The sequence below is a fragment of the Talpa occidentalis genome, unplaced genomic scaffold (assembly GCF_014898055.3).
Source record: "Talpa occidentalis isolate TD23 unplaced genomic scaffold, MPIMG_talOcc4v2.1 talOcc4.11, whole genome shotgun sequence".
In the NCBI taxonomy this organism is placed as follows: Eukaryota; Metazoa; Chordata; class Mammalia; order Eulipotyphla; family Talpidae; genus Talpa; species Talpa occidentalis.
Window position 1 is genome coordinate 67,277,168 of NW_023601104.1, and position 18,656 is coordinate 67,295,823.

At 35.1% G+C, this 18,656-nt stretch overlaps 1 protein-coding gene across 7 annotated transcripts in view; it reads left to right on the forward strand.

Moving 5' to 3' along the window:
- Positions 1 to 18,656, forward strand: part of KIAA0586 (KIAA0586 ortholog) — a 101,530-nt gene that overhangs the window by 32,093 nt on the left and 50,781 nt on the right. For all 7 annotated transcript variants that reach the window (XM_037503426.2, XM_037503422.2, XM_037503423.2 and 4 more), the window contains 8 exons: positions 892 to 1,010; positions 2,364 to 2,563; positions 5,546 to 5,705; positions 6,070 to 6,298; positions 7,354 to 7,607; positions 9,051 to 9,127; positions 11,263 to 11,397; positions 15,010 to 15,187. In XM_037503426.2, coding sequence (XP_037359323.1) covers positions 892 to 1,010; positions 2,364 to 2,563; positions 5,546 to 5,705; positions 6,070 to 6,298; positions 7,354 to 7,607; positions 9,051 to 9,127; positions 11,263 to 11,397; positions 15,010 to 15,187 — 1,352 coding nt within the window. The remainder of the gene's footprint in view (positions 1 to 891; positions 1,011 to 2,363; positions 2,564 to 5,545; positions 5,706 to 6,069; positions 6,299 to 7,353; positions 7,608 to 9,050; positions 9,128 to 11,262; positions 11,398 to 15,009; positions 15,188 to 18,656) is intronic.

Here is an 18,656-nt window from a genome sequence, read left to right on the forward strand (position 1 = left end):
TTCTGCCTGCTGTGCTCCCTGCTCTGGCTCTGGTGAATTCTCTCACCCTCCCGTGCTTCTGACTGTACCCAGTGCTTATATAAATAAATAAATAAAAATAAATCTTTAAAAAAAAAAATAAATAAGGCTCTATCCTATTTGCTCTTTATATAACTTATAAACTCTTAGTCCTTTTTTTGCCTGAGAGAAATCTTAAGGAAGTTATGGAATAAACAGCTAAATATTAGTAAAGTTGTCAAGAATTGGGTAGAAGAATATTTAATGATGTTGAAAGATGTTAATAATATGCTAGTACATAAATGAAGTAGGATATTAATATAACCAGTTTATAAAACATCACTCATAGGTGCATAGGGGAAAAAATTGAAAAACATTTCCCAAATTAACTGTGTCTACCCCTGAATCTAAAATAATGAGTGAGCCTTAATAATTTTTATAATTTTTTATACATTTTCTAGTTATTCTACAATGAACATCTGTCACTTGCATAATAAATTTAAGCAGTCTGTTAGCTGCTTTAAAGAAATGTACAGAAAGAGTTTCCTTGTGTTTCCTCTCCTCTTCCCCTTCCCAAAAAAGACCTTGGAAATAAATTTTCTCTTTAAGAGGAAAGCTACCTGTAGTACAGTCTATATTTATTTCCTTGGACTGGACTTTTTTTGGGCTAGCTCTGATTTTGCGTAGTTTTATGTGTGTGCTCTCAGATAGGGAATCCAACATTTTAGGTGCATCATATGCTGGATATCATTGACCTAAGCCTTGTTTTACATTACTCCTAAATTCAAAATACTTCATTAGACTAATCTAAAAGATTTTAGTTTGATTTAATGAACTCTCTAATACCTTATACATGTCAATCAAATTCAGAAATTTTTAACTTTGATCCTCCAGGGTAGAACAAGAAATAATGTCGAGAATTATCTCTGGGCTCTTTCCAATCCAACAACAGGCCATAGCTAATGTCAGTGTTTCAGTCAGTGAGACAAGTGAACCATTGACTTCTGACATTGGTAAGTGAATTGAAATCTTCTAACCTTTTTGTTACTTAAAAACAAAACCTTTAGGTCTTTGTGAATATATGTATTCTGTAGATAAAGTAGTCCTCAGCTGACAAAAGATAAACCCTTATTTCTAATATCACTTCCCAGTTTTCTGTAGTGGAAGTTAATTCTTCCTCACTCCCTTATTTCATACTGAAGCATTCAGACATATACCATTCTCCATCCTCTCCCTACTCCAAATTTCTCTATTTCCCATAGCACTTTGTTTATATCATTATTGTAGTAGCTCTCAGATTGTATGAGAGCTACTAGATGATAAATTAATTCAGATTATTTAATCTAGATCCTGTTCTTTTCTCTTTAAAAGCATGTGTATTTTCTTTGTTTTACCTGTGTCTGGGTAGGACTTTTGTATTTTATCAGAGAGATGTTCTGATTTTTTTTGCCATGCTAAATAGGTGAACATAGAAACTAAAAAGATGTATCAGCATATCCTGTCAATTATAAATTTGAGATTGTGGTAGTCTTCATGATGGTAACTCGAGGGTAAATTACTTGTCCTTCAGCAGGTGAGCCCAAGATATCTATACTCAATTTTTAGGGAATTCTGGATATTGCTGCCATAGTTGTACCACTTAAGGTATCTTCTTTGGAGAGGTCACATCTGTCAAGTTCCTGTAGACCACTGTCCACATGTTTCCCATATAGAGCTTAGAAATGTTGCCACTTTAATCTAGTAAAATCTATAAAAAAGTTTTCTTGGTTTTTATATACATTCATATAAATGAAAAGTTCAGCCCATTTAGTAAATTAATATTCCTATAGCTTTTAATAACAAGTACCTGAACTAATATAATAAATGGTGGATTAGCCTATAATGTTAGTAACTGATGTGTCTGAAAAAAGAAGAAAGGAAGGTTTGCCTTCATAGCTCTTTATGAAGAGCTGCCTTTTCTCTAAAACCCTCCACATTGTGTCCTTGTGTTTCATTTATATCTATCACAGAGTTTTTTGTTGCCTTATTCTTGGATATGTAGATTCTTTTTAGATGAGAGCATTTAATGTGGATGAAAAACCTTTTTATCACTGAATTCTCTTGTGATAGGGATGAGGCCATATAAGCAAATTTTCATCTGGGGGGCCTTTTCCTCCAATTGTTTGGTTTGTTCAGTGAAGCTGTTCATTATGTAAGTTACCATTTTTTTTCATTTTCATAATTAGTCGATAAGTTTGCATTTTCATTTTTAATTCCTCCTCCCAAGCCCTCACACACATATATTTGCATCTCGAAAATTATAGTATTAAGATTTGGTGACATGTATGTTGAACACACACTTATTCTGAAATTCTTTCATTTTTTAGTGGAAGGAACAAGCTGTGGTGCCCTCCAGCTTTTTGTTGATGCTGGGATTCCTGTAAATTCAGACATGATCACCCATTTTGTAAATGAAGCTCTGGCTGAGACTATTGCTGTCATGCTGGGTGATGGAGAAGCACAGAAACAAGGTCCTGTTACTACAAGTGTTTCTAGGGATGTTTCAGCAATTCAAGCACATGTGTCGGTAGGCATGACTTTCCTTTCATAACTTGGCATACTGGGGAATTTTTGATACATCTATTAAAGTATATTAAAATGGAAAGATTTTATAAGATCATAATTTGTAGTGGAATTGATTTCTTGTTGCTATAATTAAAGTAACATTTTATTTTTAAAACTTTTAAATTTATAAAAAAATTGAAAGTATGATAAAATGAACATCTCTATACCCTTTACCTGTAATTACCAGATAATAACATTTTGATACGTTTATATTTTTGTTTTTTGTGTGTAGATATATATAATATCTAAACCTTTAAAAGTAATACAAAAGCTGGATAGCATGATACTTTACCTCTAATCAGCATTATCTCTTTAAGAACAGGATACTTTTTTACATAACCAACATGCATTATCATGCCCCTAAAATTAACACTGGAATGCTAAAATTATGTAATGTAGAGTCCATATTCGAATTTCTCCAGTTGTTCTAAAAATTCTTAATGGCTATTTTTCTTTTAGTTCACCATCTAGCCCATGATCACACATTGCTTTTGGTTATTATGTAAAATAATATATGTATTTTATTTTTATTGTTACTTTTAATAATTATTTCAATGAAGTGCACTGTTTTACATTCTTGTTAATTTTTTGAGAGTATGGGATTTCTCCTCTCATGGTAGCTCTCCCACCACCAAAAAAAGCACCCATAGTCTTCCACCATTAAACTGATATTTTTAATCTCTAAAAGAAAATGTTTCAGGCAGTTTTTTTTCACTTTTGTTACTGTTTGTCTAATCACCCTGACTATGTTAGAGTTTCTAATCTATTACAGCAACATATTATATTGATAACTGATATATATTCTATATTGTCAGTTGTTTAATACTTCTTAGTCACTTCTGATCCTGTAGATCAAAAAGGCATCATTACATTGGTGAAATATTTAAGCTAAGTCATTTAAGGTGTAAACATAAAATTGCATACTTAAATTTTGTGGAACTTGGTGTAATGTAATTGGTTGTGATATGGTTAGTGTGCCAGACTTGGTACATAGTTTCTTTCTGTGCTTTTTTAGTTCATTGGTAATGCATGCAGTGCAGTATTGGCAGGATTATGGTTTTCTCTGCACCAATTAACTTTGATTTGTTTTCTGCTCATATAACAGAATATAATTTCATGGTGGTGATTGAGTGAGAAAATGTAGAAAAATCAGTATAAATAGGCAGTGTGTATAATTGTTAAGAGCATGGACTCTGTAGTTGGGAATATCTGAATTTGAGCTCTTAACTCTGTTACTTTAGCCTCATCTGCGTAAAGGAGATAAATTCTTAGAGCTTAAATGACCATGACATTACCAAAATCTGCTTATTGAATATTTAATCCACGCTTCCTTCCCCACTGCTATTTTGTTTGTCATGTTCAGAATTGTCACGACTTTTCTTGGCTTTCTGATCTTCCAATTTTGTTTTAAGTTCCATAAAAGATTTATTGAAATTTTCATGAAATTAATCCAATTTTGATTCTTCTGATTTGGGTAGAATTGAATGATACTGTATATTCTTAGCCATTATATGGTTTTATAGAAGATTTAATGATATGCTATGTCAGGAGATCTTAATCTAGTGCCTGGTACTTAGTGTGAATACACCCAGTAAATAGTAGGTTTTTGTCATGATTACCCATTACCAGTACCAGTAGAACACTTTCAGATCCTCTCATAATGAGTTATATTTGAAGACAGTGTTCTTAAGCTATAGGTTTATGCAGTAAAGAAAAGCATGTGTGTAGTACATGTCTTTCACTTACAAGTCAACATTAAGAACATGGTAATAAGCAATACGATAAACTTTTGATATTTCATGGACTTAGAAATGCATATATTAACTTGTAACTCATAATACAGAATAAAGGTTAACTAAACACCTCACTATATAAAAACTTTTTAGAATGAAAGGAAAAAAAAATGCTGTATTTGAAAAATTGACAAAGGACTCTCCAGACAGTTTACACACACACACACACACAATACAGTTGGCATACATAAACATAAAAAGATGGTCACTCTTACTGATAATAAGGAAAAAATTAGCTGAAATTCCGTTTTAACTAATCAGATTGGTAAAACTCAGTGTATGATAATGCCTTTGTTTTGCAAACTTTAGAGAAACTGGAGCTCTCATTATCTTCTGGTGGCAGTATAAAATAATACAACCCTGTAGAGGAAGGGAAATTTAACAGTATGCATTCAAATTTAAAGTTCATTTAGCTCTTTAGTGGAATAGTCCCACTTCTAGGAATTTATTCCATATATGTATGAATATGAATATTTCATATATGTATGTGTGTGTGTGTGTGTGTATATATATATATATATATATATATATATGAAATGACCTAAATCCAAGATTATATTTGGTAACTCCATGGAAGGGACTAGGTAGATGACAGATGGGTAGGAAAGGAGACTAATATTCACTATCTTCCTTTTATACCTTTTGAATTTTGAGTCATTTGAATGATTGCCTATTTAACAAAATAATGTTAAAGTATTTAATTTTTTTCTTCCCCAGTGATTTCCATCTCCATATTGTCTTCATCGCTTTATACAGGCTATGTTGTTTTTTTTGCTGAAAAGTTGCTTTTTGTTATCTTGTCAGCCAGTCAAAATGTTTTCCTTTCTGTCACATGGCTGACCCATCCAATCTGTGTGTGGGCTTGATCTTTAGCTCTAACTGTTTAATCATCCTCTCTATATTGGCACAGGGATCCTTAGATTGCTTTGGAGCCTACTTCATAGGCAATGCTGTTCAATTGCCTGAGACTTTTGCTAGGCCAGACTCAAAAATAACAGCTAGAATTCTGTTCAAGAATTGGGGTATTTAGGCCTCCATTTTTCCCCCATCTAAGTTCTCTGTAATCTCTGAATGAACTCAGTTTTGTTCAAGATTACCTTTATTTAGGTGATTATAAGTACCACTTATTTTGTTTTACTTATTTGTTTTAGGAAAGAGTGTGTACCCCAGTGGCTACCCCACAGCCAACCCCTCCTCGCTCCCCTTCATCACTTCCTAAGGAGTATATATTGGTGAAAACTCCAGATTCTTCCCCCTGTGATTCAGATCATGATATAGCTGTTCCTGTGGGAGAAATACTTGCTGAAAAAGGTAGAAACCTTATTTCTATAACTGTTTTAATTTTAGCAACTATTAAATGAAGTCCTATAGATTATTTTTAAGGTACTTTATAGATTAGTATACACATACCTGTTGCCACTAGGTTTTGGTAATTTTTTATTGCAATAAAATGAAGGATACTTAAGACTACCTTAAGTATAGGGTAGGAGGGCATTAAAAGTGGTTAATTTTTTTAAGGTTACTTTTTTACATTTTGGGAATTTTCCTATTAATGGCTATCATAAATTATTATTGCCGTTATTTGTATTCCAAAATGTTAAGGGATTACTAAAATAATTTATCTTGCCTTCTGATGGCATTGTTAATTTTTATCTTTTTTTTCTCCTCTAAAAAGTATCTCTAGGAATTGATATGCCTGCCATCACACTTGTTAATACTCCAACAATTACCCCTGCTACTACACCTCCTCCCGCAGCAGCTATTACCCCAACTTTGTCAGAGATATCCATTGAAAAATTGAAGAGATCAAGCCCAGAGCTTCCCAAGCCATGGAGTGATGGAGACCTGCCACTGGAAGAAGAGAATCCTAACTCTCTTCAAGAAGAACTTCACCCAAGGGCTATGTAAGTGATAATATATTCATTCACTTTTATTTGTGCTATCATCTTAGTTGGTTTATGTGACCCATTGAAGACATCAGAAATTGTAAATGAAGTTTTCCAAATCACAAGCTATTTATTACTTTAGAAAGAAATTTTATGAATTTTACATTTTTAAAAATCTTTACCAGATTTACCTTAGGCTATTTTTTTTTTTTTCTCTTCCACAGGAAAAGGATTATTTTATTAAGTATTTTAAAACAACTACTTAACATTGACTCATAGATAAAAATATTTACAATTTCACACCTTTAGGAAGGCTCCAAAATATAAACACTGTACCTCTCCCTAGAGAAAAAATTCTTCTCTTCAAAAGCAGGAATACATTCTTTTTTTTCTCACTTTGTAGATCAAATAATTATACAAATAAACATCTGAAACATTTTCCTTTTTAATATATTTATATAATATATATTTTATAACAGCTTTACAAATAAAGGCAACGACTTGATACCAAAATAAAAACAGGGAAAGAAAAAACGAACACACGATTCGCGGTCAGCATAGTGCATTTGAAGAGCTGGTGCAGGGCTGGCTGGGCTAGTCGGAAAACAAAGTCTCTGGGCCGGACGTAAAACTTCCTTGAAGGGACAGCATCCATTTCAGCAGTGGGGACACTCCAGACACCCTGGGGTGAGGGCCTGGGGCCAGCAGAAAGGATCCCGCAGTGCTTAGGCTGGTTTTTTTTGAATTATTTTTTTGGGGAAAAAAATATTAAAAGAAAGATATCTAACATATTGTTGATACAATTGAAAATGACTTTTCCCCACTGTGAATTTTAATTTACTATGATCAATTAACTTTTATATTACTACATATCCCCATGTAGATTTATAGATGGTAGAACTTTCAAGATGGCCTATGATTAAAACATGAAAACCATTTTGGAAAAATAATTATAGTAGTTCAGATTATAGAAGTATTTGCTAAAGGATATATATTACCTTCAAAACTTATATCAAAATTAATATAAACATTCAGTGACATAGAAAGTTCAAAATATATCTTTTTCTTCTTAGTGTAATGTCTGTGGCTAAGGATGAAGAACCTAACAGCATGGATCTCCCTAGTCATCCTGTACCTCCAAAGCCAGTTCTGTTTGCTCCACTTCCTGCTGATGCCACAGCCCCTTCCCCTATACGGATGCCAAGTTCTGATTCATCAACTATGGAGAGCACCTTGAGCATTACCGTCACTGAAACTGAAACTTTAGATAGACCCATCTCTGAAGGAGAGATTTTGCTAAACTATGGTCTAAAAGTGACTACTAAGAGTAAGTTATCTTGTATTACTTAATTTCACTAGTTAGATTTATGATAATTGCTAAGTAATACTTAGATAGGATAATTTGTAAGTTATATATCTGTTTGAAGTGTTTTTACTTAATTTCTTTTTTAAAGATTGATTTATTTATAAATAGAACTGGGATGCAAGCCAGAGGTGCAGGGGGTGAGAGGACTGACCAGAAAGAGTGGGGATCAGAACAGGCAGATCTACTGAAATACATTGCTGAGGGGAGCAGCAGGTGAGACAGGAGAGGTCTGCTGTGCCATGTGGATTGCTCCCTGGCCAGCCTGGGAATGGAACTTGTGCTGCAGTGGCTGTTGTTTGATAGCAGTGTCTTTAACCTCTGTGCCACCAGGAAGGTCCCTTTACCTAATTTTTAAGATTTAACATCAGAAAGGAAAAATAATACTATTCTTAATAGTTTGGGGTATACCCTTTGAATCTTTTCTTATTTTCTGTGCATATATGGATATAGGTATGTGTGTGTTTGCCTTTAAAATCAGATCATACCATAACATAATGTTTTGAAATCTGAACTTTTTTACCTAATAATATAATGTGAATATCTTTCAATGTCAATACATACAGCGCTACTTCACTTTTTAGTGCTGTGTAGTCTCTTAGACTACTAAATGCCATACTGATAGGCATTTAATCATTTTCAATGTTTCTATACTGTATGTAACTCCAGTGACTATCTTTTTTTTATCTTTGGGAACTTATGTAACTTCCTTAAAATACATGCTTAGAAATGGAATTGCTGAATCAAAGTTTACACCTTCAAAATATTGATACAGGGGGCTCCCCTGGTGGTGCAAGGGGTTAAGTCGCAACCTGTGAAGCTATCTGCAGCCACTGCAGCATGGGTTCAAAACCCAGCCAGGGAGCTACCCATGTGGTGCAGCAGACCTCTCCTAACTCACCTGCTGTTCCCCTCAGCAGTGTATTTCAGTCAGTCTCTCTGTTTTGTTCCCCACTCTGTCTCTGGTGAATTCTCTCAAACTCCAACTCCCCCCCCCCACACACCTCTGGCCTGTACCCCAGTTCTTATATGCATAAATAAATAAATCTTTAAAAAAATAAATAAAATATTGATCCATTTTAAAACATGCCCCTCAGAAAGATAATTAATTTTTAATTACATGAATAGAGTATAGGTTGCTTCTCTATCAATTTCATAGTTACAGTTGATATTTACAGTTCTTTTTAATTTCTGAGCGGCTGGTTGGCGGAACAGAAATCATCTTTGTCATAAAATGTATTTTTTAAAATACCGATGAGATCGAATAGCTTGTGAATTAATGTTTATGAATGTTGCCAGTATTTTTATTGTATAAATTTAAATGTAATGTCCTATGGCTTTATAGTCACATTATTTATTCAATTTATGTTTCTTCCTTTTTGTAAATTTTTATATTTTAATTTCTAGTTTTAGGAGATGGAGGACAATATCTGACATACTTAAATGATAGCTTATCTAGTACCCTGCATGATGCCATTGAAATGGTAAGAAATGATTGACTGCAGACCTCTCCTGTCTCGCCCGCTGCTCCCCTCAGCAGTGTACTTCATCCATCTGCCTGTTCTGCTCCCTGCTCTGGCTCTGGTGAATTCTCTCACCCTCCAGCGCTTCTGACTGTACCCAGTGCTTGTATAAATAAATAAATAAATCTAAAAAAAAATAGCATTTAAAAAAAAAAAAAAGAGGACTGTGTATTAAATTTACCAGTGGAGCATTTTAAAATATATATGCATGCTGGCTCCACCCTCTAATAGACTGATTCTGTAGGTGACTGGGATTGTGTGGTATGCATGTGTGTAGGTGGTTAGAAGCCTAGACTGTATATTTGGAAAAATCTCCCAGGCATTCTGATGTGTATCTCTTTTTTAAAAATATGTGACTACTTATTTTCTAGATGAAGTTGAATAAGGCTAAATGACTTCTCTGTGTCACATAGTTATCAAGTGACAGATTCTCAACTCTTTGTATGAATCCACAATACCTCTTTCATTATGAGGCATTAACTTTTTATTTTGAGTTCTGTTAGGGGCTGTCTGAATCCTAAAGATTAAGTTGGCAAGGGGCTGAATGTGTGTGGCAGAGCATTTCTTTAGTCCAGCAAATAGCCTTTATACTTAAAGGCTCTTAGTAGTATGAAATTGATGAATCTGAAAATACATATGTCCAAATAATAAGATTTAAAACAATTTGCTTTACTACATACAGAAGCATGAAATAATTCACTAAGGATGTTTATATAACATTTTAATGGAATAATTTTCTAACAGCAATTATTTATTACAAGTAGTTAATTTCATTCATTATAAAGAAAATGAAATCACATTAATGAAATAAAAAGGGGGGAGACATAATGGAGAGGTCTTTAATATCAGAGAAAATATTTAAGTTTGTTTAAAATAAATGGGTAACAGAAGGAAAAAGAAAAATATGGGATGGTTTCACTTATAGCAGGAATATACGGGAACCAAGTAAGACATCAGTGTAAAAAAATAATAACAGTACAAAACACAGCAAAGCAAAAACTAACAATTATAAATCAGCGCCATACTGCAAGGGAGGAGATGGGAGAGGGATCAGAGGGAGGGAGGGAGGAGCACAGGGGACTGAAGTGATGGTGTATGCGTGCACTGGTGAAGGAAACTCTATGGGGACTATGCCTGAGGTGGTGGAGGGAAGCAAATATTGTTTAAAAATGAACAATGATGTAAAAAAATTTTAAAAATAAAATAAATGGCTAAGCTGACTGGACTAACTGATAGTATCCTTTACTATTTGAAAATAAATTCTGGCTTTGATGTTTTTATTGAGCCTAGATTAGATATGCTACAATTTCATAGTAAAGTCAAATGCAGAAGCACAGTCTTGAGAGATTAAGAATAACTTGAAGTCATCTACCACTAGGCATTTATCTATATATAATGAGGTTTGATAAGAACTTGTTATCTGAAGTTAATTTATTTCATTAAAAATAAAATATGTAAGTGAAAAATACTATTAATAGAATTTAAAATCATGTTGATACTTATATTTATAAGGGGATTCAGTTTCTCTGACTCCAGGGATCACTTTTGTCCCTCATTTTGGGGACAGGTCTGTTTTGAGACATCAAGAAGCCTACACTGGTCACTCTGGTGACAGCTTTCTTTACCTGCTCCCCAGAAAAGTGCCAGAGGTTAGCACAAAGGCAGAGGGAGTCTGCACATGCCTTAACATATTCCTGCAGCTTTTCATTCCTGCCTGCACTCCAGATCACAGTATTACTACAGTGTTTTCCTCTCACTGCCACACTGTGACATCACTTTAACTGCATAAATATGAAGCATGTGAACCAGAAACATGATGACACTATATAAAACATTTATGAATCATTGAAACTCAATCACATGGGGCAGATTATTAAATGTTTTTATAGCATTTATCCCCAGTTTAAATATAGCAATACTATTTTATAATGTTTATATTTGAGGCTTTTAGTACAATCAAATGGGAATAAGAATTAACTGTAAAGAGTCTATAAAGTACCAATATGACCATTTTCATGCTTTCTGCTAATAATGATTATAAACTGAGAAAATTGTTTGATTGAATTTTTTGTAAATTATCTTTATATTTTATTTAGGAAGATGATCCTCCCAGTGAAGGCGAAGTGATTAGGATGTCCAGTAAAAAATTTCCTGAAGATGCAGTTCTTTCTTTTCTTGCTAAACAAAACCAGGAATCATTAGTTTCACAGCAATCAGTCTGTCATTCAGAGGTACTTTTTAACTTTAATGATTTTTATTAGATTTAAATATAAGAAAAAATAATAGGAATATTCCTACTTATAGTTAAAGTGTACTAATACTTTAGCTTATTCAGGGGTCAGCTTTATAATGACTTTGGTCTGGACCTAAGTATCCTTTACTTAGGAAATTTAGGTTACCTGTTCCAGCCCTCTTGCTTTACAGTTGAAAAAAACTGAAGCGCCTCACTTATTCATGCTTTTTATCTACAACCATTTACAGAGTATCTACTGTATGCCAGATAAAACCTTGGAAAAGTTACAAAGCTGCTTAAAAGGGCCTGCCTTTAAGCAGCTAACAGTCATGTAGGGACAAAGGAATTAAACAGTTACTCATAGTGGGATAACTGATCAAATCTGCACATCTGTAAGTATATATGAGTGCAGAGGAAGAGGGGAAACTACTAGAAGATTGATACTTCATACTGGTATGATATGATATTGATGTGAATCTTTAAAGACCTAGTAGGATTTTGCCAGATAACAATGTAGGGAGAGGACACTTTAGACACTTTATTTAATGGGTTGAAAATCTCCATGTGTCTAGAGCTTTAGATGAAGAAATAAGTCTGGAGAAGTTGGTTGAACTGGATGATCATAGAGAATCTTTTAGGCCATGATAAGTCTTGGGCAATCTGACCCCCATTGAGATGTTTTTCGAAGGAACAAGTATGCATGGATTCCTGGTCAGATTTCACCTGCAACTTTTTACCCTAACTTGGGCCTCCATTCTCTGGCTGTTACTCTGGGTACCTGTATCTACAGCCCAGCTTTTCGTCAAGATCGTTATGAGTGATAGTAAGTTAAGCAGTGATAGTAAGTTAATGAGGAAAAGAGGCAAACATTTTGTTCCAATTACTCCCCTCAACTCCCCCTGTCCACACTTTCCTTCCCAGGATGTAGCCTTTTGTACTTATATATATACCTATACATACTTACATGCATACACCATAGTTTACTTGTTCTCCTGTTGAAGGATTTTTAAATTGGTTCTAATTTTTCTCTATTCATACTAGAGTAAGATAAAATCCTCTTTTGAATTTATAAGGAATTATTTCTCTAGATTATATAATGCTGGGTGTAATTACTGGCTCAAAAGACACCAAACATTTATAATTTAAATAGATGGTAATAAATTGCTCTTTACATGAAACTTTTTTTTTTTTTTTTTTTTATAGAGGCATGTTTTTTATTTATTTATTTATTATATTTGTTTGTTTTGTTTATACATGCACTGGGTACAGTCAGAAGCGCGGGAGGGTGAGAGAATTCACCAGAGCCAGAGCGGGGAGCAGAGCAGGCAGAAGGGCTGAAGTACACTGCTGAGGGGAGCAGCGGGCCGCAGGAGAGGTCTGCGCACCATGTGGGATCCTCCTCCGGTGGCCGGGGAGCAGCCGGGGATCGAACCGGCGCCGCAGAGGCCGCGGGCAGCTTCGCAACCCAGCGCTCAACCGCTGCGCCACCGGGGAGGCCCTACATGAAACTTCTTTCCCATGACACAGATAACACTTTTAATCTTAAATTTTTGCTAGTCTGATTAACAATTGCATTTAGCATATTTGCATAATTTATAAGACGATTACGTTTTGTTTATAGTAAGAACTAGTAATAATGATACGTTTATAAGTTAGAGTATTAGTTTGTTAAGAAAGTAGCAGCTGGGCCTCACTGATGGCACAAGGGGTTAAGCACCGCACTCTGAAGCAATCCGCAGCCTCTGTAGCACAAGTTCAATCCCCAGCCGGCCAGGGAGCAACCTACATGGTGAGGCAGACCTCTCCTGTCTCTTCTGCTGCTCCTCTCAGCAGTGTATTTCTGTCAGTTGGTCTGTTCTGTTCCCTGCTCTGTCTCTGGTGAATCCTCTCACACTCCCGCATGTCTGGCCTGTACCCCAGCTCTTGTATGCATAAATAAATCTTAAAAAAAAAAAAAAGTAGCAGCTTTACTTTGTGCTTAAAACTTTGTGCCCAGAGGAGACTTTAGGTCAGTGAGCGTAGTCCGAAGGCAAACTGCAATATGTACATTTATGTGGATGCAATAGGTGTATTATTAGAGATTATAGATAGCCAAACTTAGAATTGACATAATTCTGAGCTTTGAGTATAATGCAAAAATGATATTATGAGTATGAGCTCATTTTGTGAGTAGGCAAGTTAAGTCTTCATTAGGATCATAGAGCATTAAGATATTAAATATTTTAGCAGTTATAAACACGTATTGATTCACAATAAAGAAGATACTATATATTATACAATATTTTATGTGGTATGACACAATAATACAGTAAAATACTTCTAATTAATTTCTAGGGAAATCTGCCATTATTATAAACTTTGCCTAGTCTGTAAGGGTTTTATATTAATTGTAAAGGAATACTTTTCTATTTAAAGAATGTCCAGTGATTGGTATTCTTAAAAAGAAGTCAGATTAGGAAATGTATGGAGAAGAATCGCTGCAAATTATAGAAGATCTTGAATGCTTAGCTAAGAAGATTTTATTTTGTAGTCAATAGAGTAATCAAAGATGTTTCAGCAGTGATCTCTTTATATATTCTAGTAAAAAAAGCATTCAGTTGACTGAATTTAAAATTTTAAAAGACATGAGCACTTTTCAGATATTACAATTTTTATTCAGTTCTTGATTCGTAAGCTAACTAATTAGAAATGTGCTAGCTTTTATGATACATAATGTTTAATACAGAAAGAAAACAAGTTATAATTGTTTCTAGTTTTTTATTTCTCTGGTATATTTGATAAACATATTTATACTTTTGCATTTTCCTAGGGAAAAGAACTTTATTAAATATGGCTAAAGTAGACTTATTTGATCTATGTATCTATAATAAAAGTAACGTGGTATGGGGCCTCCCCGGTGGCGCAGTAGTTGAGCGCTGGGCTGCAAAGCTGCCCACAGCCTCTGCAGCGCCGTTTCGATCCCCGGCTGCGGGCGAGGGTCCCACATGGTGCTCAGACCTCTCCTGCCGCCCGCTGCTCCCCTCAGCAGTGTACTTCATTAGTCTGCCTGTTCTGTTCCCTGCTCTGGCTCTGGTGAATTCTCGCACCCTCCCGCACTTCTGACTGTACCCAGTGCGTGTATAAATTAAAAAAAAACAAAAAAAGTAACTTGGTATAGTTAATTTTGTCATTTAAGTCATATTCTCATTTATTTAAAATTGTTTTATTTATAATTTGATTATAAAGTTCACACTAACAACTAGCCAGTTTTATTCAAGAAGAATGAGATAATGTTATTCTAACTTTAAGCTCCATGAACAATGCACAATGTGTCTCATATTTAGTGTTTTAAATAATAAAATTTTTCTTTCATGTTTTATTGCTATCTAATTTGTAGGCTAAAAAACTGGTTACTTCATGAAAAATAAGATATTAAAAGCAAACTCTATTTCTTAGATGCCTTGTTAAAGTATCTTTTAAGGTTGTCTTTCAGGTAGTGTACACATGGCATAAGTACTTTCTAAATAATCTTTCAAGTAGTCGAGTGAGCTGGATAATAGTATTTGATAAATATTTCCTGTTTTGACTTGATTTTAATGTAATGGTTCTAACAGTTGTCTATTTTTTGCAGGATTTTGAAAATAGTATGGGTGAACTTAGTGAAGGACAAAGGCCCAGGCTGACAGCAGTAACAGAGAACGTTTTAATGGAAGATTCTGTTTATATACAGCAGCCTGTCACTAAGACAGAGTCTTTGAATCAAAACAGTGCTCCTAAGCCATTAGCTCAGCAGTTTGACACAGTTACAGGTATACACCAAAATATTGCTTGTGGTATGTCATTTATTAGAATATTCACTCTGAATCCCAACATATTTTGCTTGTACTAGCTCAATGCTGAATGCTGTATTTTATTTTATAATCTATAGTACTGTTCCTAATCTGAATTGAGAAAAGCATAACTATTTCCAGGTGGGAACTTGCAACATTTATTTATTACAAAAGGGTCTTCGTTATTGAAAATTTATAATGACTTTTTCTGTGGTATGCATAGCAGCGTCTCCCCAAATGTGATTCATGTGTCAGTATTGGTACATGGACCATAGGGTTGTGCATGAGATAGTTTTGGTAATATGCAGACACTTAAATTTTTTCTTTTAATTTTATTTTTATATTCCCCATACAATTGCAACCCCCTTATTTTGACCCCTAGCCCTCCTCCCCCCGCCCCCCATAGTGTGTCTCTGGTTCATAGTTGTTTGTTGATTTTGATTTTTTCTTTCCTATGGTTATTCTTTTTCCTGGTCCCTTATTTAGGTTTTCTAGATTCCTGCCATGAGTGAGACCATCTGGTATTTTTCTTTTTCTTTCTGGCTTATTTCGCTGAGCATGATCCCTTCCAGCTCCATCTATGTTGCTGCAAATTGCATGTGTTTATCTTTTTTGAATGCTGAGTAGCATTCCATGGTGTATATGTACCACATCTTCTTGATCCAGTCATCTATTTTTGGGCATTTGGGTTGTTTCCAAAGCTTAGCTATTGTAAATAGTGCTGCTATAAACATAGGGGTGCAGGTGCTCTTTGGAATTAATGTTTCTGCAGTCACTTAAAATTTTTAATAGTGATGTTTTTATTTCAATGTATACTAGAAAAATACAACTAGAATATCAAAACTATGGCATAACAGGGCCTCCCCGGTGGCGCAGTGGTTGAGTGCTGGGTTGCGAAGCTGCCCGCAGCCTCTGCAGCACTGGTTTGATCCCCGGCCACCGGGTGAGGGTCCCACATGGCGCGCAGACCTCTCCTGCCGCCCGCTGCTCCCCTCAGCAGTGTACTTTGGTCCTTCTGCCTGCTCTGCTCCCCGCTCTGGTTCTGGTGAATTCTCTCACCCTCCTGCGCTTCTGACTGTACCCCAGTGCTTGTATAAATAAATAAAAACAAATCTTAAAAAAAAAAAACACTATGGCATAACATATCTTTTAAAACAAAGTTATTAGACATTACTATATAAATTTACTCTATACTGTGTGAATTACCGACAGTATTCAGTGCACTCATAACTACTTTAGAACTTCATAACTAAATTCTCTGCTGTACCACTTTGTAAATAAAAATAGAATAGAGAATATCATTTACTAGCTTATGCAGTTGATTCCCATTATCTGTGGTAATAATGTTCTACAGAGTCACTAGGATACTGAATTAGCAAAAACTGAACTTTTTGCTTCTAGGAGAAATATCAGGCTGTGTACATGAAAGCCTCCGATCATAACATTTTTGTCAACTGATCAGTACATAACCTTTCATCTATTTTTGTTTTTGTTAAAAGACCTCTATTTTAATAAATATTTTTGATTCATTAACATTGAGTTCACAGGCAATGGCACTATAACTCATGACTGAAAAAATCCTATCTAACACACGTCTTTTCTGAGGCCCATCACAGCCTTCTTGTACTTAGGAAGACAACATAGCACTTCTGAAGTATATTTAGGGGGCATTTTAACTAGCAAAATCACCAAAAAAAGCACAAAAATGTGAAAATATGGAATTGGACAACAAAAGGGATACTTGTTCATAGATGAAGAGCTCAAATAAGGAAGCTGAGTGTCACCTTGTTCAGCCTCACCTGATGAGGTGTATGTAGAGTGATTTAGACTGTCCACCCTTCTACACAGCTGCAAACGAGTGCCAAAGTGCTGCTGAGGATTGATTAGGGGGTTATACATAAATTTATCAAGGAGGTGAATTTGCAAATATGGAATCTGCAAATTGATGAATATCAATTATATTCTCATTTACTAATTTTTCCATTACTATTGTTTCATTCTGTTAAGTCAAAAGAACTTCTGGAAGTCTGCATATTTGCTGGAAATCAGAAAAGAAAATACCTGAACTTAGAAAAACATTGGTGTAGGTTATTTAGAGTCAGTTTTATATTGAGTGAGCACCTTCTATCATTCAGAATTGAGAGAAATTCAAGCCCTAATTTTTATGGGAAGAAATGTAAAGTAAGATCGGAATTATTTATCATTTTGTGCATAGTGCAAGTACTAAATGTTTTAAATGGCATAAAATGTGACTTTTGTATTCACATCCAGCTAACTGCATGTTGCAGTTAAACAGAACTGACACTAGATGGCTCTCGCAGATAACATGAGAGCTGCTAGGTACTTGAGAACAACTATTCAGTAGGTACTTGTTAAATATTATAGTATAAATTTCATGGGGATATAATACTACTTAGCCCCTCCTTCTACCTCTGGTAACACTAGCACATTACCTACAGTACAGTGCGTCTTTTATAGTAGGTATAATGTAGATACTTGTTTTATCGAAAAAAAACAAGTAATGTGGCACAAGGTAAGTTGGAACATATAGATGATGCAATGTAGCAACGTTCCGGTTTTTGAAATTTTCAGAAATCAGTTTGAATTGCAGCTATGTATATTTTGGGGCAAGAAATAATCTCTCTGAATCCAAGTTTCTTCATCTATCAAGTAGGGATAATATATCTTAGGTGCCTATTGCAAATTGCTTCCAGTTTAGTGACTGAAAACAGCAAATATCTATTATCTAATTCCTGAAGATCAGGAATATGGGAGTAGCTTAAATGGGGGGTTCCAAGAACTCTTTATAAGACTGAAGTCAAGCTGTTGTCTGGGGCTTAAGTCATCTGAAGATTTCAACTAAAGGGCCTCCCTGGTGGCGCAGCTGTTGAACGCTGGGCTTTGAAGCTCCCCCGCAGCCTCTGCAGCGCCGGTTCGATCCCCGCCCGCAAGCGAGGGTCCCACATGGCGTGCAGACCTCTCCTGCCACGCCCGCTGCTCCCCTCAGCAGTGTACTTCGGTCCTTCTGCCTGTTCTGCTCCCCGCTCTGGCTCTGGTGAATACTCTCACCCTCCCACGCTTCTGACTGTACCCAGCACTTGTATAAATAAATCTTTAAAAAAAAAAAAAAAAGATTTCAACTGAAGTTGAAGGATCACTTTCTAAGCTCGCTCACGAGGCTGCTGGCAAGAGTCTTCATTCTCACTCCATGTACTTTTCCATAGAACTGCTTATCACAAAGTAGTTTACTTCATCAGAGCAGATGATCTAAAAGAAAGTGAGCAACAAACATGGAAACCGCAGTGTCTTTTATAACCTAATTTTAGAAATGGCATTTCATTGTTTCCGCCACATTCTATTGATAATACAGACCACTCTTGGAATAATATAGCAGGGAACTACAGAAAGGTGTCCGTATCGGAAGACAGGAGTCATTAGGGCTGGTTTA